This window comes from Quercus lobata, chromosome 8 (assembly GCF_001633185.2).
Source record: "Quercus lobata isolate SW786 chromosome 8, ValleyOak3.0 Primary Assembly, whole genome shotgun sequence".
Lineage (NCBI taxonomy): Eukaryota > Viridiplantae > Streptophyta > Magnoliopsida > Fagales > Fagaceae > Quercus > Quercus lobata.
Window position 1 is genome coordinate 52,970,440 of NC_044911.1, and position 24,047 is coordinate 52,994,486.

The 24,047-nt window shown below is 36.0% G+C and overlaps 2 protein-coding genes across 7 annotated transcripts in view; both read left to right on the forward strand.

Moving 5' to 3' along the window:
- Positions 1-7,047, forward strand: part of LOC115955199 (non-symbiotic hemoglobin 2) — a 13,602-nt gene extending 6,555 nt beyond the window's left edge. Inside the window, exons 3-4 of the mRNA XM_031073262.1 lie at positions 6,417-6,533; positions 6,714-7,047. Coding sequence (XP_030929122.1) covers positions 6,417-6,533; positions 6,714-6,875 — 279 coding nt within the window. The 3' untranslated portion in view covers positions 6,876-7,047. The remainder of the gene's footprint in view (positions 1-6,416; positions 6,534-6,713) is intronic.
- Positions 7,048-17,454: 10,407 nt separating this feature from the next.
- LOC115955145 (anthranilate synthase alpha subunit 2, chloroplastic-like) lies at positions 17,455-22,129 on the forward strand. 6 transcript variants are annotated; one of them, XR_004084047.1, is made up of 6 exons: positions 17,455-17,721; positions 19,287-19,325; positions 19,646-19,830; positions 20,287-20,476; positions 21,497-21,610; positions 21,799-22,129. XR_004084047.1 is itself a non-coding variant. In XM_031073201.1 (3 exons), exons 1-3 carry the CDS (start codon positions 20,320-20,322, stop codon positions 21,856-21,858), a joined length of 282 nt encoding a protein of 93 aa, XP_030929061.1. In that variant the 5' UTR covers positions 20,152-20,319; the 3' UTR covers positions 21,859-22,129. The 6 variants fall into 6 exon arrangements, 1 of the variants encoding a protein (XP_030929061.1); XR_004084046.1 differs by having other exon boundaries at positions 19,646-19,796; XR_004084050.1 differs by lacking the exon at positions 21,497-21,610 and having other exon boundaries at positions 19,646-19,796.
- Positions 22,130-24,047: the final 1,918 nt, after the last annotated feature.

Here is a 24,047-nt window from a genome sequence, read left to right on the forward strand (position 1 = left end):
TGAAGAAGAGGTTGGACGAGGCGAAGGGAAGATGGGTAGAAGAACTCCCCCGTGTCTTATGGACTTATAGGACGACGCCGCGACGATCGACCGGTGAGACCCCCTTCTCGATGACTTACGGGGCTGAGGCCGTGCTCCCGATTGAGAACAACTTTCCCACACTGAGGTCTAGATCGTTTACCCCAAGCGATAACGACGAGTTACTGGAACGGAGTCTGGACCTAGCCGAAGAAAGAAGGGAAAAAGCGATGATTCATGTGGCCTATTATCACCAGAAGCTGAGACAAGGGTATGATGCTAACGTCAAACCACGGCCTCTGGGGCCAGGTGATCTCGTAATGAGGAAGATTCTTGGCAGCGCAAAGAACCCCTCTTGGGGCAAGTTGGGGCCCAATTGGGAGGGACCATACCGTGTCACATCCGTGGCCAGAATAGGCGCCTATTACCTAGAAGATTTAGATGAAAAAGCTGTACCTCGACCATGGAATGTAAATAACCTCAGAAGATATTATTATTAATGAGAATGGCTTAGCACACGTTTTCTTTCATGATTATCCGCTGCTTGCTGGGCTACTGACAACTATTCATAATTTTAAACAGAACCCAAGTCCTGCATGGCTCCTCGGACCACAGACTTGGGGGAAATTATTACTAATATAAGTTTTAAACAGAACCTAGTCCTGCATGGCTCCACGGACCACAGACTAAGGGGAAATTAATACTTAAGGCAACTATCCATAGTTTTAAACAGAACCCAAGTCCTGCATGGCTCCTCGGACCACAGACTTGGGGGAAATTATTACTAATATAAGTTTTAAACAGAACCTAGTCCTGCATGGCTCCACGGACCACAGACTAAGGGGAAATTAATACTTAAGGCAACTATCCATAGTTTTAAACAGAACCCAAGTCCTGCATGGCTCCTCGGACCACAGACTTGGGGGAAATTATTACTAATATAAGTTTTAAACAGAACCTAGTCCTGCATGGCTCCACGGACCACAGACTAAGGGAAATTAATACTTAAGGCAACTATCCATAGTTTTAAACAGAACCCAAGTCCTGCATGGCTCCTCGGACCACAGACTTGGGGGAAATTATTACTAATATAAGTTTTAAACAGAACCTAGTCCTGCATGGCTCCACGGACCACAGACTAAGGGGAAATTAATACTTAAGGCAACTATCCATAGTTTTAAACAGAACCCAAGTCCTGCATGGCTCCTCGGACCACAGACTTGGGGGAAATTATTACTAATATAAGTTTTAAACAGAACCTAGTCCTGCATGGCTCCACGGACCACAGACTAAGGGGAAATTAATACTTAAGGCAACTATCCATAGTTTTAAACAGAACCCAAGTCCTGCATGGCTCCTCGGACCACAGACTTGGGGGAAATTATTACTAATATAAGTTTTAAACAGAACCTAGTCCTGCATGGCTCCACGGACCACAGACTAAGGGGAAATTAATACTTAAGGCAACTATCCATAGTTTTAAACAGAACCCAAGTCCTGCATGGCTCCTCGGACCACAGACTTGGGGGAAATTATTACTAATATAAGTTTTAAACAGAACCTAGTCCTGCATGGCTCCACGGACCACAGACTAAGGGGAAATTAATACTTAAGGCAACTATCCATAGTTTTAAACAGAACCCAAGTCCTGCATGGCTCCTCGGACCACAGACTTGGGGGAAATTATTACTAATATAAGTTTTAAACAGAACCTAGTCCTGCATGGCTCCACGGACCACAGACTAAGGGGAAATTAATACTTAAGGCAACTATCCATAGTTTTAAACAGAACCCAAGTCCTGCATGGCTCCTCGGACCACAGACTTGGGGGAAATTATTACTAATATAAGTTTTAAACAGAACCTAGTCCTGCATGGCTCCACGGACCACAGACTAAGGGGAAATTAATACTTAAGACAACTATTCATAGCTCTAAACAGAACCTAAGTCCTGCATGGCTCCTCGGGCCACAGACTTGGGGGAAATTATTGCTTATGGTAGATTGGGAGATCATTACTTAAAGGGAACCATTTTAATACGTGCGCGTAGTCTGGCACCATCGCAACCCTCAGATGCGCAGCCCAAAAACCCATTTTTATCTTGACCGTTTATCTGTATCTACATAGTTGCAAATGTTTAAAGAAGAGCGCTACTGACGTGCATCCATAGTAAGCAAAACGAACATTTTATATTAATATTCCGAGTACATTAGAAGGAGAGGTCCTTACAAAAGAGCGGGAAAATTGGACGACTCTCGGTCAAAAAAGGAAAGAGTACAAAGATCAAAAGCCTAGAAGGCTAAGCCTCAGCAGGAGGATCTCCTTTCTGCTCGGGCTGAGGAGGCGGAACCTCGATGGTAGAGTCTGCGACGGGATCATCCGCCATATTGGGCACAAGGACAGCATCAGGCGTCGCCAGATCCTGCTCAGAGGCAGCTTGAACACCATCAGGATGCGCTCGGATCTCTTTAGGATAGAAGATGCTCTCGGGCAGTCTCAGCGCCGAGTCAGCAGGAACTCCTGCAGCGTCGAGGGCACGAGACCATGAGATATCGCAATACTCCCGGCATACCTCGGGGATTTCCTCGGATAGCCTGGCCTCCGTCTCTTCGGCCCCGAGCTGGCGTGCGACACTCTTCTCAGCCTCTGTGGCTTCTCGGATCAGTTGGGCCTCCTCTTTGGCCCGTCGCAGCTCATCCTCGACCCTTTGCAGAGCGGTCTTGAGATCCTGCACTGCCTGTTTCTCGGTGGCAAGGTTAATCTGGGTCGAGAACAGCTCCTTGCGCTGGTCCTCCGCCTGGGCCTCAGCACTCTTCAAACCAGCCTCTGCAGACTTGTGCCGGTTCTCCGACTCCTTGAACTTGTCCATAAGTTCAGTGTAATCGTGCTGGAGGGACCCCAAGGTTTTCTCCACCTCCGCTCGCGCCTGGTTCTCGACCTCAGCCCGACTACTATTACCACGGCAAAATTCCTCAGCCACGAACACCTGCTGGGTAATCTACAAACGAAACAAGATTGCTGTAATCTAAGGTCAAAGAAATTAATGAAACAGTAAAAGGATTACTTACCATCGCGAGATCCCTTTTAAGGGATAGGAAGATCTCGGGCTGAGAGAACCGCCTATAAGCCTCCATATCCCGAGGAAGGAGTAGGGGCTGCTCTAAGGCCTCGGCCACGTAGCCCGCCCGGCCTCGATTGTACTCTCGGATCGAAGCATTGTAGGGAATGGCCACCCCATCCAGCTCCAATCTGGGGCCCCATACACGCTGGGTAGCACGTACATCCGCAAGAGTCTCCTCGTCTCGACTCTCCGAGGAGTTTCCCCTTCTGCTCCTTGGCGCACGAGTGGTTTTTTGCTGCTTGGTCGGTTGGGCAACCACCTCGCCCTCCTCAGGAGTGTCGGCCGGCCTTTTCTTCTTTAAGTCCGGATTAACCTTAAGGCCAAGGTCTGAGGTGTCCGTAGGAACCACAGGAGGGAGGGTCTTGCCCTGTGGTGGAGTTGGTGCCTTCGAGGACTGTCCTTTCGGCAACCGGCCTTTCCCTCGGGAGGCCATCAGCTCCTTTAGAGTTTTTCCCTTTTCTGCCATGGGCTCTACCTCCTCGTCCGAAGTATCGTCCGAGTAGAGAACGATGGAAGGAACACCAACTGCAGAATGTCGGTCCCGCTCTCCTTCGGGATCAGAAAATTCCACCAGGGGGGTCTGTTGAACTTCCTCCTCAAAATAAAACTCGTCTATTTCTGCCTCAAGGGAAAGACGAGATGATTTAGCTTCCTCTTCGACCTGAGCGGCAGCACCAGGCTCGTTTGGCGGAGGTAGCTGCTCTGCCAAGTAGGGATCTCTAACACCGGGCAACACAACTGGTGGCAGATCGTGTTCAGCTAGGAGCCCGTCCCTGGACACGTCAATCCGAGCCAACCTCGGACTACCAGCCCTTATGGCGTGACCGATAGCCTGGAAAGAGCTGCTCAGGGGTTGATAGCCCAGAACCAGATGGGCAGCACGCAACTGCCCGTCCTCGGAAACGTAGATCTCCGACCTAAGAAGGTAGTTCAGCGCTGGCACGTTCACAAAGTTTAGCCGAGGGGCGACGTGAATTTTATCTGCAAACAATCAAGGAAAAGGGGATTAGTCCACGAAATCTTCCAGTTATAAAGAAAGCAAAAAGTGTAACCCCTCAATGCTAAATCCTATCCCAAAAGGGACCGATCCTAGAAACGCCGCACCTGGGTTTCCTGCCCGAGTTGGACAATGAATACCGTCGAACCACTCCCCAGAAGCAATAAGGAAATCATTCTTCACTGTCTTATTGGATATTGGGAGACAAGAGATCAACCTAACGTCCTCGCTCCGGGATTTAAGATAATACCCCTCATCCCCGAGGCGGTGACATTCGTACAGATAAGCCACATCGTGCCAAGTAAGGCCTAGATTCATCCGCTCGTTTAAGACATCTACACAGCCTAGTATCTTGAACATATTCGGGGCACACTGGTACGGCGTCAACCTATGGTTGAACAAGTACTCCCTTGTAATCCTACGCATGGGAAGTGTCATCCCTCCCTCTATGAAGGCAATCATGGGGATAACGACTTCTCCCGCACGCCTATCTGTCAATATTCCTTCAAGAGGACAGTACCGCAGCCCAACCCCCGGGGGAATGTGATATTTAGCCCTAAAGGCTTCCATAGCGGCGGGGGTGTTAACTAATTTCTCAAATCTACCCATCTGGACTGAACCGAGGAACAAAAGTAAAGACTCAGAAAAAAAAAGTAGAGTCCGAGGAGGAAATTGAAACAGCAAGATGAACGAAATGTACTGGTACCTTCACAAAACGTTCAATGAGGCGCCTGGGAATCTCTCGTGGACGAAACGCTTCACAAAAACGGCTACGATGGCGTAACGGTCGCAAGTGTTCGTGTATCTCTGGGGTTCGATGGAGTTCTCTGGAAGCCTCTAAGGTTTGTGAAATGCAGATAAAAGAAGAAACTGAACCCCTATGACGTCTTATATAGCCAGGAGGAGAGAGAAAAGATCGCTCCTACCTAAAAATACGGGAAAAAACGATAGCTGTTCGATCTACGCCACACCGTTGGATGAGGGAACATAACGCCTCCAGAAGTTAATGGCCGCGCCTCGTAAATTGTAGCGCGTCAGAAGTAACGGTCCGCACGCGCGCCACACGCTCTCCTTATTTCCACCCTCTCCCAAAATATCAAAACCCCGTCTTTTCCTCCTCGGAGGGAGATAGAAACCGGAGTTTTGAGGGGCTAATGTGGGGCCCGGCCCAGAAATAATGGGCTATTCCAAATTCAGGCCCATCCGAGGAGCGTCCTGTCCGAAGAGAAACCACGTATGAAGCATTACTCAATCCCATAAACGCCAAGGAAACCTGTCCGAGGAGTAACTCCTCCTCGGACATCACGAAGCCCAGACGAGGAACTCTCCCCAGCCACTTCGGTTCGTCCTCCCAACATATAAAATGAATAAAATCCAAAATATCCCATGGAGAGCTACCACCACATTAATTGCGCCCCCAACCACCCTCTTGGCCGCATTAATGAGGAAATGACCCCTGAACAGTACCGCCTTGGCCTCTGCAACTCACATGGGGAGAGATAAAGGCGTCTGATGGGACAGCCACTCAAGTATGTGCTTAGATAGTCAACAAGTGTAGGGTTGAGATGAGAGAAGGGAACTATATAATGTAGTGGAGTCCCTTAAAGAGGGGGACGAAAATTTCTGTATGAGGAACTAAAGAAATAAACTTATATGGGAGAGATCCATTTTCATGTCTTTATTTTCTGCAACCATATTGCCCATGCATCAGACTGAATAGACACGCTAAGGCCAAGTTCTTTGACCCATCCTCTACAAATATTTATTGTGGGTTGCGCTTTGGGCCAGGACCTGATCAATCGAATTTGGGCCAGGAAAATCGTGCAACTACAATATTAATTAATTAATTGTTTTATTTCCATTGCATTGTATTTTAATTTTTCAACAATTATATACCTTATTGTTTTATCTTATAAGTGTTTTACACACACACACACACACACACACACACACACACACATATATATATATATACTTTTTAAAAGAAATTGTGATTAGTAGTCATGTTTATGACCTTGGTAAACTATTTAAAATAAGACAAAATTTAGTTACAGTATCTTAGGTTTCTCTTTTAAGATTCAGCTATGTGGCTATTCTAATGTCCAAGCACCACAAGAGATGTTGGAACCATTGAGATATACATTTAACCCCAATATTATAAAAATAAATAAATTATTTTCTTGTGATTAGTGATATATTAGGTTATAAAGCTTTATATAATAAAATTAGTAGTATTCCATTCATAATTGATTCACTATATATTTTGATGTATGCATCAAAGACATGCAACTCAGCTATTCAATTGCGGGAGAAAGGTCAAGTGGTGCTGCGCGATGTCCCTCTGAAGCATTTAGGGTCAGTCCATCTCGAGAAAGGAGTCGTCGATTCCCATTTTGAGGTAAACTCCCCTAATTGTATCTATGCTATCATGGGAAATTAGTTTGAGGTTTACATTTATATTACTTTGTTTTAGAAGAACATTTATATTACTAATTTCAAACATGGTATTTTAGTAAAGATATAGAAGAACATGTAGATACATTTGCATTGTGTAGTATTTGATTTTCTGATGATTTAGGTGGTGAAAGAAGCGCTACTAGGAACAATCAAAGAGGCAGTTGGAGAAAGTTGGAGTGATGAGATGGGCGGAGCCTGGGGTGAAGCCTACGATCAGTTGGCTGCAACTATCAAGACTCAGATGGAAGAAGAAGCTGCTCAGCCTCAGTTATCTTCAAATTAACTTTTCTATGTATATATATACTAGTGGCATTTGAACGTGTCATGCTCATTCTCCACACCGTTTGCAAAAGATAATTTGAAGACTTTTAACTCCCATGTGTTACTGTTCATTAGTTTCCAAGTGATTGTAGAGAAAAATTAATGGTTGTGTAATTTATGCTTGAGTTATGTTATGGAGTGTCATACATAAAGAAATAAAATATAATAATTAAAGAAGTGTTATAATTCAAAATATAACAAGTGAACATGATGGAAAAGGATTGATCCTCTCTATTTGATGAGAAGGGTAATTTCATTTTCAAATTAAAAATTAAAAATTTAAAAATATGTTCAATAAAATTTTAAATGACATGACACTCTATACAAATTAAATTTTTAGAAAATAAAATCTTAACCTTAAAATAAAGTTTCTCCATTTCACTAATGGAGAATCTTGTGCTAAGTTTGACCTGCCTAATAAACTTTTTGTGGAAAAAAAAAAAAAAGATGACATCATCCACAACTGCCATGGAAAAGAAAATTAATGATGGTGGACGGCAGTCTCAAGAGAAGCAAAACAAGAAGGGTGAGATTGAGGGAATAAGTCAAAACTATGAAGATAATTGAGACTTCATAAGAAAAATTGAGACTGCAAAAGGAAATGAAAAAAAAATTGAAATTGAGGAAAAGTGTTGGAAAAGATATTTTGAAATTTTGGGTTACTCCGTTTGTTTGTGTGTGCATATATATATATATATATATATATATATATGTGTGTGTGTGTGATTTGAGTAATTTTGAAATATACGACTATATACATGAAGAAGTTGCATGAACTTGAATATAAAAGAATAATGAACATTGATGTTATTCAAATTTAAACTTAAATGTATGCAAAATTTTCAATACTTACACCTCAGTACCTTATTTCTTTTGTCTCATAAAGTTGTTTTGCTTTTTCTAGAATTATAGTATTAATGGGAAGATACAAAAGAACAATAATTGTATCTGTTAGAGTGAAAATTCACCTTCAATTAGGTAGTTCGTCCAGAGATGCCGATGGAAGATGTTTTCGAAGAAGTGACGTTGGATGATAAGACAAGACTGCAAAAGAGAGGATTGATTGGAGGAGGCACTGGCCTAAGAGTCTTTGATGCTTAAGTTAGGACTCCAAAGAGCTAATATGCATGATGTATAGTGAGCGTATAAACACGTACTAGAAAGTGTATATTTAGTGTACCTCTATATATGGAGACGAGTTTCCTTTATAAGTGTATCTTCTAGTTATTGGTTGTTTGTCAATTAATGTTGTGCATTTATCTTATTAGTTTAATGTGATAGCTGTTATTCATCCATTGGCCAATGCTGGCATTGGATGATACTTATCATTTATTACTCTGATTGAAATGTCTTTTGACTTAATGGGCATGTACCTATTGGGTAACGATTGTTTATTACACTATTAAATGTCTCTATCAGTTACGTTTTTCATTTATTACTGAACAACTAGTGGTGGAAGATGGTCTTCTTATATGGACGATCTTTTAGGTAAGATCATTCATCTATATGGAAGACCTTTTTGATTGTGTACTTGAATATGGAAGACTTTCCTGATTTTTTCTGGTCTAACAATATCCAAAACAATAGAAATTAGTTTTAAATTTGGCATTTTTACATATACATTCCTAACAAAATTAATTAATCAAACCTAAGTGTAGACAAACTAGATGTAAAATAAAACCAGTTCAAATTTTTTTAATTAGTTATTGATTATACAAGAATTTTGTAGCTGGCAATTAATACATTTCCTTTAAGTGTTGGACTTTGATCCGACAAGCCTCTGTTCGAAATGGTCGAGTTGAACATGAGACTAGAACTACCTTGTCGACCTTATCCGTACCAATTTTATTTTCGATTGTACTTGTATTAAAAATAAGCTATGATATGGTTTTATGATTTGTCAACCCTTAAGAAAAATGGGGGAAAGCATGAAAGGTAAAAAGAAAAAGAAAAGCTTAATAAACATTAACTTTATCTTTATAAATGAATACATAATTTTGCAATTAAAAAAAAAAAAAAAAAACATATGCAAGAATATACATATACACACACAAATATATATCATTTGTATAGGAACGGGAATAATTTAGGCTGCTTTCGAAGTCAATCTTGTGTCTATTTTCTTGGCTAATCAAAGTAAAGATCCAAAATAAGATACAAACATATGCAAGAATCCAAATTTCAAAGAATATGTTATCTTATCAGGATTAAATTTTCTTCAAATGTCAACGAGCGAATGTATGTATACCATTTTAGTATTTGATATCATGCATGAATTAGGTTGAAGAACTTCTTTTTTTTTTTTAATTTTCATCTACCTTTTTCCCCACTTAAATAATTGGCAATTTCATGGAAGCTGCATAAAGAAGGTAACTAGCTAGCTAGTCCTTCACTTACCTTTTGTTGGTGTGGGTGTGTGTTTCAAACACTTTTATTCTTATTTATTTTCTAGCCGTTGGAAATTTATGAGTAAAATAGCCGTTGGGCAATTATGAGAAAAATAGCCGTTAGGCTTTTAAGGGTTATTAGTAACCAATAACTATAGACTATTATCTTCATAAGTAGCCTATATAATACTCATCATAACACACTTTCTAAAGGGGTCTTTTTTACTACTCTATATTTTAGAAATACACAAGTCTACTATCTTTCTCTCCCACATATTTTTTCTACAAGAATATTTGTTCTAAGGAAAGGCAATAGAGGGTTGTTCTTAAACCTTTTGTGAGTGGAACTGCGTACATCACAAAGGTCAACGCTATAGTCTAATCCTGGGGGGTTGTTTGGCCAAGAGAACCAATCGCACCAAGTTTTACTTTAGGTGGCACGAATCAACTTTTAAGGACAACGCTTTCGCAGCATGATTCTATAGTATTGTGAGATTGTTCTAAACTCCTTTTTATTTTATGTTCTTGCTAATTATTTGAGATATTATGTGATTTTGATTCTCTAATCTAAATCATATGTGAATAATATTATGTAACGTTGTATTGATATGTGAATATCAACTTATTGCATTTGCAATTATGTGATATTATATGTGTATTATATTTTGTGAAATTGTTTTATGTTTATTGAAATCTGATGAACATGAGATTGAAGAAAAATGTATGTATTTTGAGAAATGTTTTTTGGAATTAAAAAAAAATGTTAGAAATAATTTTTATGAGAAATGAGATAAAATTTTATTTTTTGGAAAAATTCTGATAGAGAAAAAAAAATAAATGGTGTAGACTTATGGTGAAGGCATCCCTATTGTTAAGTGAGAAAAATGGTGCCATATGATCTTGAATACTCTTTTTGTATGATGAAGACACAAAGATACTACAATTTAATTGAATATTATCTTCCTTGCCAAAGTATTCAAATAATCATTTATGGTTGTGGGAAAAAGAAATTATGAATGATTAAACATTTGTATTATACAATTTTGGTATCATGATGTCAAATTTTACAAAAAATATTAAGTATCTTATTCTTGTAAAATTTTGGACATTTCTAAGAGTGGTTTCTAGTAGCTAGAGGCTATCGGCTCTGTGTACAAAAGCTATTATTTTTACATTTGTTGACACAAATATATGAAATCAGAAATTATGGAAAATAATTAAAAATTTCTTTATATATAAATAATAAAATGATCCAACTAGTATTTTGGGCTAGTGGATAAGATTTAGTGGGAATAAATATTCCTTTTATCCCCCAAGTACAAGAGTGATATTCAAAAATTATATATACATATTTTTATTGGCTATATGTGTTGTTTTGAGATGGTGGATAGGTTTTTGTGAATTTGAAAAAAAAAAAAAAAAAAAAAAAAAAAAAAAAACCTTGCAAATCTATAATAAGAGGAACCAAACTCCTTAGTTTAGTCCATAGCATTTTGGATGATTTAAAACACACAATGATTAGAGGTGGTAAAAGATTTTATGTAATCTTTGTTGATGACCATTCTATATTTATTTAACTTTGTGTATTAGGAACCAAAGACGAGGTATTGGAAATTTTTATAAAATATAAAAAATGAAGTTGAGAATGACATAAGCCTAACTTGGTATACCTCGAATTGTGGGGGTAGTTGGCTAAGATGTTACCCAAATCTAAAATGAGAATACCTTAAAGTTTGTGGGTACTTGCCTAAGGTCATGCTACATGAACCTAAAAGGAGGAAACTTGATTCTTAAATATGTGATTGTGTATTTATTGGTTATGTTTGTTATAGTTCATGATATAGAATTATTTTCATCAATAGTGATGTATTTAGAATTTAATACTTTTGTTAAATCTTAAAAAATACTTTCTTTAAGTATGAGTTTCCTTTGAAAAATAAGGAAAATGTGTTTCATGAACCTATTGATACTTCTAATAATCTTGTTGTGATGTGCAAGAATTGAGAAGAAGTAAGCGAACTAGGGAGAAAAAGAGTTACGATAACAATTTTCTTATCTATATTGTTGAAGATGAACATATAAGTTATTATGATGCAATTAAATTTGTTGATGTACCATTATTGTTGGAAGCTTTTAACAAATTATTAGATTATGTCTAATCACACTTGGAATGGGTTGAGCTTCCACCTAAGGTTAAGCCTGTTGGTTGCAAGTGGGTGTTTAAAACAAAATTTGTATGGTTGCAAGTGGGTTTTTAAAAGAAACTTATAACTTAATGGGATCATAGATAAGTATAAGGCATGTTCGGTAGCTAAAGGCTATAAGCAAAAATATCATGTTGATTATTTTATACTTATTCTTCGATTATTAGAATTGCATTTATAAGAATGTTGTTTGTTATTGTATCTATTTACAAACTTATTATATATCATATGGATGTTAAAACTGTTTTTCTAATAGGTGAATTAGAAAGGAGAAAAAAAATTATATAGAGCAACCCAAGGGTTGTGTTGTCCTTGGACAATAACATAAAGTTTGTAAATTGGTTAAATCCTTACATGGATTAAAACAAGCACCTATACAATGACATGAAAATTTTGATATATGATGCTTACATATGGATTTGTGATTTATAATCATGAGGATAAATGCATATATAATAAGCTAAATAATAATGAATGTGTCATTATTTGTTTATATGTTGATGACTTACTTATATTTGGAACTAGCCATAATGTTATGCATGATACTAAATGTTTTCTTGCCTCTAAATTTGATATGAAAATTTTGGTTGGGACAAATGCTATTTTAGGCATCAAGATCCTTAAGGATAATGATTGCAATGTACTGTCACAATCTCATTATGTGAGGGAAAAAAAAAAATTAAACACTTTGATATGTGACCTATGCCTATTATGTATGATTTAAAGGTGTACTTGGTAAAAAATGTGGTGATAATGTTTCACAAGATAAGTAAGCACAAATTATTAGTTGTTTAATATTTTTGACAAACTGTAGTCGCCCTGATATTTCATATGATGTTGGTAGATTGAATAGATACACTCATAGTACTAGTGTTGAGCATTGGGATACAATATCTATATTATTGATATATTCAAATGGGACTTTTTATTTTTGTTTGTCATATTGTGGTTATTATGTTGTTTTAAAAGGATATTGTGATGCTAACTGGATCTCTGATACAGATTATGTAAAGCCCATTAATGGATATGTGCTTACACTAGCTGGAAGGGCTGTCTCTTGGAAGTCATCCAAGAAGACTTGCATAGTGAGATCTAATATGGAAACAGAGTTAATGGCTTTAGAGAAGGCTGGGTCCAAAGCTATATGGCTTGGGAGTTTATTAATTGATATGCCTCAATTTACTAACTCTGTTGTCTCTATTTGCTTTCATTGTGATTGCCAGGCTGCCATAACACGTGTTAAGAGCAAAGTTTATAATGGGAAAAGTCGACATATCCCATTGAGGCTAAGGCAGCTTATTGATAATGATGTTATGTCATTGGACTTTGTGAAATAGGAAAAGTCGACATATCCAATTGAGGCTGAGGCAGCTTATTGATAATGATGTTATGTGATTGGACTTTGTGAGGTCTGAAAAGAACTTGGTCGATCTTTTGACCAAACCACCAGTAATGAGGCTGGTGAGTGAGACATCTAGGAAGATTGGACTGATACCTAAGTTGCGACACTGTGGCTAATGCCCAACCTCTATGATGGGTGATTCCACGCAAGAGGTTAAATGGGTAGAGGTCATTAGTGGTCCATGGGCACTGCCATTTGTTACGTGTTTTCTGCTATCTCGGTAAGGAGATTAGTGATGAGTCCATCCCTATGGTGTGAGACAGTGCTAAGTTGCAAAATTTGGTGAGGTTGAGCTTTAGGCTCTTAATGGATCCATATCCCTACCTATTGGGATGGGGTGTATTTGCACGCACTCCTGATGGATGCCACCGATTAAGTTATAGATTGTTGGAGGTTGAGCTTTAGGCTCTTAATGGATCCATACTCCCTACTTGTTGGGATGGGTGTTCTGCACGCACTCCTAATGGATGCCACCTATGTGTGAGTGGAAATTGTGCCGCTTCCTATGAGACTTTTTGGGTAGGTCTCTAGGGCTCTCATGAAACCCAATGGCACATGGCCTGGATAAGGCGCCAACCCGCTTAAGAACAACCTTGATAAAGAAAGTTATGTGGGTGGTAAGTTTGGTTTACTAATAGCTTGGTTAAAAGAGTTTTAACTCCACCATTGTCTTTTAGTTCCTACTTATTTATCCTATGTATGGTTAAAACCTTCTGGTACCATATTAATGCATGCTTTCTTTAGTTGCGTGCTTTTCCTATTTTGTGTTTGTAACATGTGGGGGATTGTTGGTGTGGGTGTGTGTTCCAAACACTTTTATTCTTATTTATTTTCTAGCTGCTGGAAATTTATGAGTAAAATAGCCGTTGGGCAATTATGAGAAAAATAGTCATTAGGCAATAATTGATAATAGCCGTTGGGCTTTTAAGGGTTATTAATAACCAATAACTATAGACTATTATCTTCATAAGTAGCCTATATGATACTCATCATAACACACTTTCTAAAGGGGTCTTTTTTACTACTCTATATTTTAGAAATACACAAGTCTACTATCTTTCTCTCCCACATATTTTTTCTACAAGAATATTTGTTCTAAGGAAAGGCAATAGAGGGTTGTTCTTAAACCTTTTGTGAGTGGAAGTGCATACATCACAAAGGTCGATGCTATAGTCTAATCCTAGGGGGTTGTTTGGCCAAGAGAACCAATCGCACCAAGTTTTACTTTGGGTGGCACGAATCAACCTTTAAGGACAACGCTTTCGCAGCGTGATTCTATAGCATTGTGAGATTGTTCTAAACTCCTTTTTATTTTATGTTCTTGCTAATTATTTGAGATATTATTTTTGTATCAAAACTTGTTTATTCACTAAAATATTTCCAACACCTTTCAATTTCTTTAATTTACTCTCACAAGTTGGCTTTCACTCCATTAATTAATCTCCATAAACTAAAAGGAGAGACTTTGCCATTTGTTACAAATCTAAGGCTGGCGGTGGAATTAAGATGGCTTTGTATTAACATATTTTGCTTAATTCTGGTCAGAATGAGATTGATTGAACACTTTTTTTTTTCTTCTTTTCGTTTTGAGATTGAGTTGAGTTTTCTTTACATCATGGATACAGCTTGCACTTACGCAGATCATAATCACACAAACGCGACGTATAGGTCTGTGAACCTAAACATTTATTTTCAAAAACTATCACTATTAAATTACTAAATTAAATATAAGACTTTTAACTAAGGACAATTAGTGACACAAAAGTCTACTGGTCTTGGGAGTTGGATGACAGAACAAAAGAACAAGTGTTCAAGTTTTTCGTGTAAAATTAATACTGACAATATAGCTTATTATAAATGCTCGAAAAATTAAATGCTATACAATTAAATTGACCTGCTTGAGGTTTAAAAATAACATAAAAATCTTTGTACGTGTTGGATATTTTTATAAAAAATTATATATTTCAAATAAAATATATATTTTGGTTTTATTTTACTAACATATTTCAGAAACTTACCAAATACGATAAGAATGACTTTTAATGTGTTATAATGTCATGTGTTAATAGTTATAATTTTAATACACTGACTTTGTATACAGCTATAGCCTATATGGTTATTAGTTTATTAGATGACGAGTAATACTACAGACACAAACTATTTTACTACATTTTTACAAATTGTTAATATATAATATCATCACTAGAAGAAAATCGAGCTATTGCGGCGGGTTTTTTGCAGCAGTTGCGAAAAGTGCCGCTATATATCACTTATTGTGGCACTTTTTTGGCCCGCCGCTATAGATGAGATATATTGCGGTGTTTCATTGGACCGCCGCAACAGATGTAGCCTTTTGTAACATACTACAGCAGCGCTATATAAAACTGTTGCAATATACATGTTTTAGTGGCGTTAGACTTAGCTATAGCAGCTCTCCATAAACCCGCCGCAATAAATATATCCTTTTGCTGCATACTACAGTGGTGGTATATAAAACCGACGCAATATATAAGCTTTAGCGGCATTTCTGTTACTTATAGCGGCAGGTTAGATGACCGCCGCAACAGATATTGTTTTGAGGTGCTATTTCGTAGTTATAACGGTGGTTTGGACCGCCGCAATAAACCTTTTAATTGCCCGTACCTAGACCAATGAATCCCTCTGTTGTTTTGGCCTAAGTGCCATTTTGCCTTTTCATTTCCTTCCTTTTTCATTTTCCAATACACTCTCTCTGTTGTTAGCTCTACGAAAAAACCCACACACACACTTTCTCTCTCTCTCTCTCTCTCTCTCTCTCTGTTGTTAGTTTAAAAAAAAAAAAACCCTCATTGCCACACATCCTCACTCTCAAAATCCAGCTTGGGTCTCTCTCTATTAGCACTCTCCGCCGCCACTTACCAATTGAAGGCCCAAAAAACAGCTGTTGAGGCTTGGACGAAGCCAAATGCTTGGCTTTTGCCATTGACAACGCCGAAGAAGCTATGTAAAAATTAGTTCTTTTTTTTTTTTTCTTTTTTAATCTCAATGATATAAGATTTTCTTTTTTGGGTAATTAGCCTTTTTTTTTAATTGTATTGTTAATACTCAAACTGGGTCTTAAGGATTTTGCTAATAAATTGTAAATTTGTTTGTGTTATGCTAAATTTAAAGAGCTATGTGGTTGTTCTCTATTTTAATTTTTCAAAAGATTAAAAACTAAAAATAAAAATTAGCGGTAGTAGAAATATAAATGAGAATTTCTTTTAGGATATAAAATTGGATTAATCAATTTTTGTTTCTTTTCTTGCATTTTCTTAGCAACCAAACACCAAAACCCATTGAGAACAAAACTCAGAAAACACCAAAACATCTCAAATCCAAAATACCAAAACCCATTGAAACCAAAATCAAGCAATCAACAAACCCACCCCACAACTCACCACCTAACTGACTACCACTTCCACAACCATGACTCACCATCGGACCTAATTGACCACCCCTTCCACAACCACTAACCATCATCACCATAGAGGGACAAGGTAGAAAGAGAGAGACCCACTAAAAGAGAGACATTGATTTGAGCGAAAGAGAGAGTGAAGCACCGATCTTTGAGAGAGAGACATCGATTTGAGAGAGAGAAATCAGCCTGAAAGAGGAGGAGTTTGAGACATTTGGGTATGATTTTGAGCAAAATTGACAGATAGAGAGAGCGGATCGATGGGCAATAAGCGATGAGCAAAGATGGCAGTGCTTGGTCATGGAGTTAAAGAGAGATCTGGTGGTGGCAGTGTAATGAGCGAAGATGGCAATGCTCAATCATGGAGAGAGAGAGAGAGAGGAAGGATTAAGAATGTCTTAGAAGAGTTGGAGAACCGGTTTGAGAAGGAGGTTTTGGGGTTGAAGTTGATTGTGTGAAAAAATGCTTGATAAAATGTTATTTTGATTAATTGTTATTGATCTAAGAATATGAGTTATATTTTGGAAAGCACACAAAGAACATAAACATGTTCTTCCAAAAAATTAATAATAATGAAAGGAATAAAAAAATTAATTTAATTATCTTATTTTATTTTTTAAAAATTTTGAAATTCAAAAAAAATAATTATGTGATTTATTATTTATTAAATGCTGACTTGGAATTTTTAATAAGCTAAATACGATTTTTTTTTTAATAGTCATGTCAGCATTTAGTGTGTAAACAGTGTACTCTGTTTACTACGTAAACAATTTTCGTTAGTGAGATAACGATAAGGACCAAATTGGAACGCATTTTTTCTATTTAGGGACTAAAATCGGTAAAATAGAAAAGTAATGACCAAAATAGAAATGACCCCAAAATATAGGGACAAAAAATGCATTTATGCCTTTTTTTTTTTATTAATTTTTTATCCTTTTCACACAAAATTTCCTACGCCTAACTATTTTTTTCACTCTTTCCCCCCAATTGTCTTTTCCCTTCCCGCAAAAAATTTCCCCAAATTTTTTTTCCCACTTACATCTTTCATTTCCCACACAAAAGTATATATATATATAGACATAACTGATCAGCGGCTTAGTGGTATGCTCCTTGTGTTTTGGCTAACTAATCCCAAGTTCAAGCCTTGGCGTTTTTCTCTCCAAGTCTCTACTCTCTCTCACTTCAACCGCCTCATTATTTTCTTTTCTTTCTTTGAGTCCCATGGACCATGGCCATACCTCTTTCTTCTCTCTGACTAGAGGCTAGGTCCACATATCTTTGTTCTTTCTTCAATTCAAATTGAAAAATCACTACAGAGACATGATGGCAAGCTCAAGCATTATGAGACATACTGTGGCTCTTGCTATGGTACAACAACGGTAAAGTTTTTCTGTCTAGGATTAAGAGGGACACCGATGCACACACACAAAAAGAGTATTTTTTTTTTTTTTTGGGAACATGTTCATACATTTTCTCTGAATCCAAACAAAAAGTTGATTTTTTTTTTTTTTTTAATTTCAGGATGTTTTTGGGTTCATTTTACTGCTTTCTATTTCCTTTCTCTTTACTCTACGTTTTGTTGCTTAGACAATGTGCTCCAAGATTTGGTTAAATTAGTATATAAAGTTTCTTCCTTTTCTATGTATGACTTTTCTTGCATTCACCCAAATGGCCAACATTGGTTTCTATGTTGTTTTGATCAGGGGAAATTGTGTTTTCGATTATTGAGAAAACTCGTGGGAAATTATTTTTTGTTTGTCAACTGACCCAATAAGAATTTTGATTTAAAAAAAAAAAACTTAATTTATAATTTTAATTTTGAATTTGACTACAATAACGTAGAAGGGGTAAAATATTCAATTTTTTGGGGGGTAATTTGTAATGTTTCTACTTTGTTGTGCTTAATTTTATATTGGGTTTATTCTTCCAAAGAAAAATTTATTCTAGGTTTAGTTAAGAGGCTGAACATGGTTAAACATGCACCAAAGGTGGTTAATTTTAAGGCTTCTGGGTTATATGTAGAAAATTTTATTTAGTTGATTAACGCAGCCAAGTTAATTTAAACTAGGTGATACTGTTTACAAGAATTTGCTTTAGTGATAGAGTTTCAAGTCTTGCCAAGGTGGGAAAAAAATCTTATACGTTACTTTTATAACATGATTTGGTCAGTGAGAATATTGTGGTTTATTAAACTTAGTGATCATACTTGTAATATTTTTTTCAAAAAATTTAATTGTGATTTGCACATGCTTGATTTTTCTTTGGCTCCTTTCTCTGTTTCCTCTTACAGCAAATGCTAGCTTTATAGTAGTCACTTTTGTCTAAGCTCAATCAATGACAATCAACCCAATAAGTGTGGATGTGTCTTGCTTGATTAGAATTTGGGATTGGTGCCATTAGTTTGCTTGCTGCTAGGTTGTAATAAGATCATCTAGTTAGTGTGCTGGTGCAATTACCTGATGAGTTATCAGAGTTGTTTCCTAGGTTGTAATTGCTTGCTAGAAATTGAATGAATCAATATACATGGCAACTAGTTTGTGCCCCTTGATTATAAGCCTCTAATTGAGTATTATTTTTTGAATACTTCTTACGAAAGACAAATTTTGGATATATGGCCATTTTATACTAATCATATTGCCACTACTCTATTTACATCACTATGGACTAATTCAATTTCTCCATGGCTTGTCAAACACACCATTGTTTAAAATACTTGGTGTAAAAGATTCATTATCCCTCAATTTTGATGAATTGTCACTTCTTTATCTTAATTATGGATTATAGTGCCAATTTCTCCTCGTCTTGTCAAACATATTATCTGTGAAAGAGAAATACACCAAAAGGTTTTTAACTTGTGTTCTTCATATAGATTCATTTGCATTATGTTGACCAACATTTATAAATTCAATTTGTTGACCCTTAATTATTTGCTACTCACTTGCAGGGATGGTGAAATGCTCTGCTATCAATAGCTCGTCGTTAGGTATGAGTCAAGAGTTTTACAACTTAATTGAAACCTCTTATTATTTCCCATAAAAATGTATAAAAATTGAGTTTCTATGAATTTGAAATGTATTATTTTCAATGGCTTATTTGTTTATGTAACTTTTTTAAAGTTATACTTTTTAAAATATAATTATACTTTGATCAACGTTCAATAAAATAGTTAATTAAAGCACCCATTTAAATGAGGAATTAAAGTTGAAAGTCAAAATCTTTGTAGATTTTCATTTACATAATTTTCTCAGCAACCAAATTTAATGTTTATTGTTTTCTAATCTCTAAGGGATTTTGTTGATTCAGATGAAGATAGGGCAAAGTTTGTGGAAGTGTCTAAAAATGCAAATGTTGTTCCACTCTATCGATGCATATTCTCTAATCATCTTACTTCGGTTCTAGCATATCAGTGCTTGGTTGAAGAAGACAATTGAGAGGCTCCAAGTTTTCTTTTTGAGTCAGTGGAGCCACATCCTATTGTTTCTAGAATTGTAAATGTGCTTAAAGATATATACTTCTTTTTTATTAATAAAATTGAATTTATTGAAAAGATGAAAAATAATTCTAATACAAGGATAAAATGTATGGAAAAAAAAAAAAAAAAAAAGAGAGAAAGGAAGGGAAAAAAAAGTAAAGAGAGGAAAAAAAGAAAGAGAATGCATTGAATTAACATGATTTGGTCTTAAGTTGCCTAAGTCCATATACAAAATAACTTGATTGAAGGCTACGTATTATTGAAAGTAAAGTAGAATTTATGAGTCTCCATAATAATATTTTAAAAGGCAATACTGCATTGATTGCATTGAATTAACATGATTTGGTCTTAAGTTGCCTAAGTCCATATACAAAATAACTTGATTGAAGGCTACGTATTATTGAAAGTAAAGTAGAATTTATGAGTCTCCATAATAATATTTTAAAAGGCAATACTGCATTGATTGTATTAGGGACGGTATAGTGCAGTTGGAGCTCAACCAACAATGGAAATTGTTGCAAAAGAAAATATGGTAACAATAATGGACCATGAGGAAAGGAGTTTGACTAAAGAGTTGGTTGAAGATCCAATGGTGATTACCAGAAGAATCTCAAAGGGCTGGAAACCTCAACTTATTGATAAACTCCCATGCACATTTTGTGGTAAGAAAACTTTGTTGACTTGTACATGTTTCTTAATAAAATCTTGTTAGGTATGCTTGGATATCATAACTTCGTGAGTTATTAAAATTTGGCTCTTGAGTCTTGACTATACATTCTGCATATAATTTGAGAGTTGGTTGGCATGGATTTACTAGCTAGGATCAAGCTAAATTGGAAGTGAAAATTAGTTCATGTTAATTTCTGATTCAACAGTGTCATGCATTTCTATTATTACAACCCACTTTGGATAGGAAAAAGATCCTCGCCATTTATAAAGTTTCCATTTTATTGTGTCATACAACTCTTTGACAAACTCGGGTTTAGAAGTAGCTAGGGATGGTGAAAAGTTCCCTACCTACTTTAATTGTTCTGCTCCACTCTATCTCATGTGAGTTTTCCCTACTTTAATTAGGAGACAGGTTTTGCTAATTCCACCTTATCTCGGATGTGTGTGTGCATATATTTACACATACTTTTATTTAATACATACTTATATATTGATCTAATATATAATTTATTTATTGTAAGTATTTTATTATCATCCTCTAAGCACAAGTTTTTCCTTTCTTTTAGTATTCTCTCAACTAACAATCCCCTTTTGTATTCAAATAACAAAATTCCTCTAACTTGCCATATCCCATCCTGCATGATCTTCCTTGCCATGTCTCAACTAACAATCCTTTTTTTTTTTTTTTTTTGCTAAGTTATTCTTGTACCTCTCTTTGGTGAGTTTCTTCTCCTTAAAATTATATCTCAATATTTGTGTGTTTTTTCTTAAAGAATTCATTATATTCTAATACAATTATTTGAGATTTGGCTATGTTAAGATTGGACTAATTGTTTGTATTGTTGGTGCAAGTAAACTATTAATTGATTGGCTTTCTACAACATATCGGAGTTCATTATGGTATTATTAGAAGGGGAAAGAAAGGAATACTTTTTGAGTAAAGCAGGTGTATGATGTTATTTTAACTTGAATTAACTTTGTGCATATTTAAGCTCTCTTTTTCTTATTGCAAGACCATTGCCTGGTTGATTTGTTGCATGGATGGCAAGATGGAAGACTACCATATAACCTATGGATGGTAGGACCATTGGGACTTCCACCCTTCAATGTATCCTTTACATTTTAAGGTTATTACTTTACTATGGAAGATTTGCTTTGATTCTCATAAATAACTATTCTCACATTATTGAGTAATCTTGGTTTGTATGCACTTATTGAATGAGCAAGATAAAAAGTTCTAAGTCTCTAAGCTTTTCTTGTCATTCTATTCGATCCATTTATATGCACTTATTGAATAATCTTGGTTTGTATGTAGGGCGTTCCTTCGGTCCAACAATCCCCAGCTCTTCAAAAATCATCAGCTGCATCCCCTTAACCAAGTAACTTATAAGCAATGTTATGAATATCGTTTCGAACCCCGTTTTGGTTTGTCCAATGAAATGGAATATTTCGGTATCGGCTTATTTCGGTGTACTGTTTCAGGTGTTTCGAGGTTCCTAAAATTATATATATATATATATATATATATATTCTTATACAACATAAAATGATCAATTCAAAGAAAAGGCACCATTTAATTGTATAAAACTATAAATTAAACACAAATCTACAAATCACAGTGTCAAACAACATTTTAAAAAAAATTACCCAAAATCAAAATCATTACACAAATCACAGATACTACAAATCAAAATTCAAAATCAAATGTATACCATTTCTTTTAAAAAGATATATATATATATATATATATATCATATTATTTATTACACACACACACACACACACATATATATATATATATCAGTTTAATATCAATTAATAGAATATCTTATATATTTTACAGTCAAAATATATTTAAAATAAGATAAAATGGTATAATAAATTATAGTGCTCGGAGAGGAAAATGAATGATAACTTCATAAGTTCTTAGGTTTTTAATTTTTTAGAGAAAGAGAAAACAAATATAAAAAATAGAACATTGCTATGTAAGATAGAGAGTAAAGAAAAGACAAATGAGAAAGAAGCAAAGAAAAGGCAATAAATGTGAGGAAGAAGAGCAAAAAGTAAAGTAGTAGTACTTGACAATATGACGTGGATGGGAGAAACAAGTAAAAGAGAAAAGTTAAAAAAGCAAATGCAACATAACATTGTTCCACCTGAAATTCAAGTTTCAGCCAGAATTGACCAAAACAGTCTGGAATGGCTGGAATGCACCGAAATTCCCTGGAATTGAAGCCGAGGTGGAACAAGGGGGTTTAGTATGCCAGTTTCATGACTAGAATGGAATATTCCGTCCGTTCGGACTGAAACGAAACGGAATTCACAGCAATGCTTATAAGTTTTATGTTAGTGTTCGATAAGTTTTTGTGTACAAAGAACTACATTTGAACAACTGCATTTTTTGGAAGTGTTAAAGGATATTTTTAAAAACTTTGGAACTTTGATTATGGTATTAGTTTAATTTAAGCAGTAGTTTTATTCAAATGACCACATCTTTTTTTTTGTTAATCTTATGATGATGGTTATAGATAATGTTATGTATTTGATAATATATTTCTATGTTAATATAATGTTAGTTTTTAGACATTTGTGGGGTTGTTAATTAGTTACATTTGGGTTATTGTCTCATTAGAACTAAAATTATTACAGGTTCTTTGTAATAGGACTGTGGTTTTAAAACCCAGGAGGAAAAAAAAGTTGACCTATAGCGGCGAGCAAAAAGCACGCTAAATGTATAAAATTATGTTATAATTGAAGCCTTATAGCGGCGTTTATAGCCCACCGCTAAAGCTTCACACATATAGTGGCAATCGTAACTACTGCTAAAAGGTGCATATGTTATGTTCTATATGAAGCCCTATAGCGGCGCTTATCACTCGCCGCTAAAGGTTGTCACCTATAGCAATGCACATATATCGCCGCTAAAGGTCAATTGACTCGAATTCTAACCTTATATGGCGGTCGTTATCTGCTTGCCACAATAAACCAAAACCCCTGCGAAATGGTAGATTTATTGAGGCACTTTTTGTTACCGCCGCAACAGATCTATAGCGGCACCGCAACAGTGGAAGGAAGAACCACTGCAATAGCACCCACCACTAAAGGTCAAATGTACCTTTAGCGGCGCTTTTTTGGGCTTCAGCGGCATTTTTGGCCTGCCGCAATAGTCCATTTTTCTTGTAATGCATCATAATTATTTGATTTGAATATATAAACATTTAATGGCTAAATGTATATAGTAATATTTCCTTACCAAATACATTTCATAATAAAACGTTTACTCTCAAGATAGTGACTTGGTCCATGCCTCAACCCTGCCATCTAAAAACATATATGAATTGATGGTATATGCTTCTTGACATGAGATTAATTTAAAGTATCATCAAGGTAACATCTCTCCAGTACTATTCTCTAATTTTATGGTAATCTAATTTATGTGATATGTGATTATTTAATGGATATTTTGAAGATTATTAATTGATATTTAATTTATGGAAATGTTTGTCAACTCAAATGTATACACATATACCATTTGTATAGTATATATTGTCTACTTATGTAGAA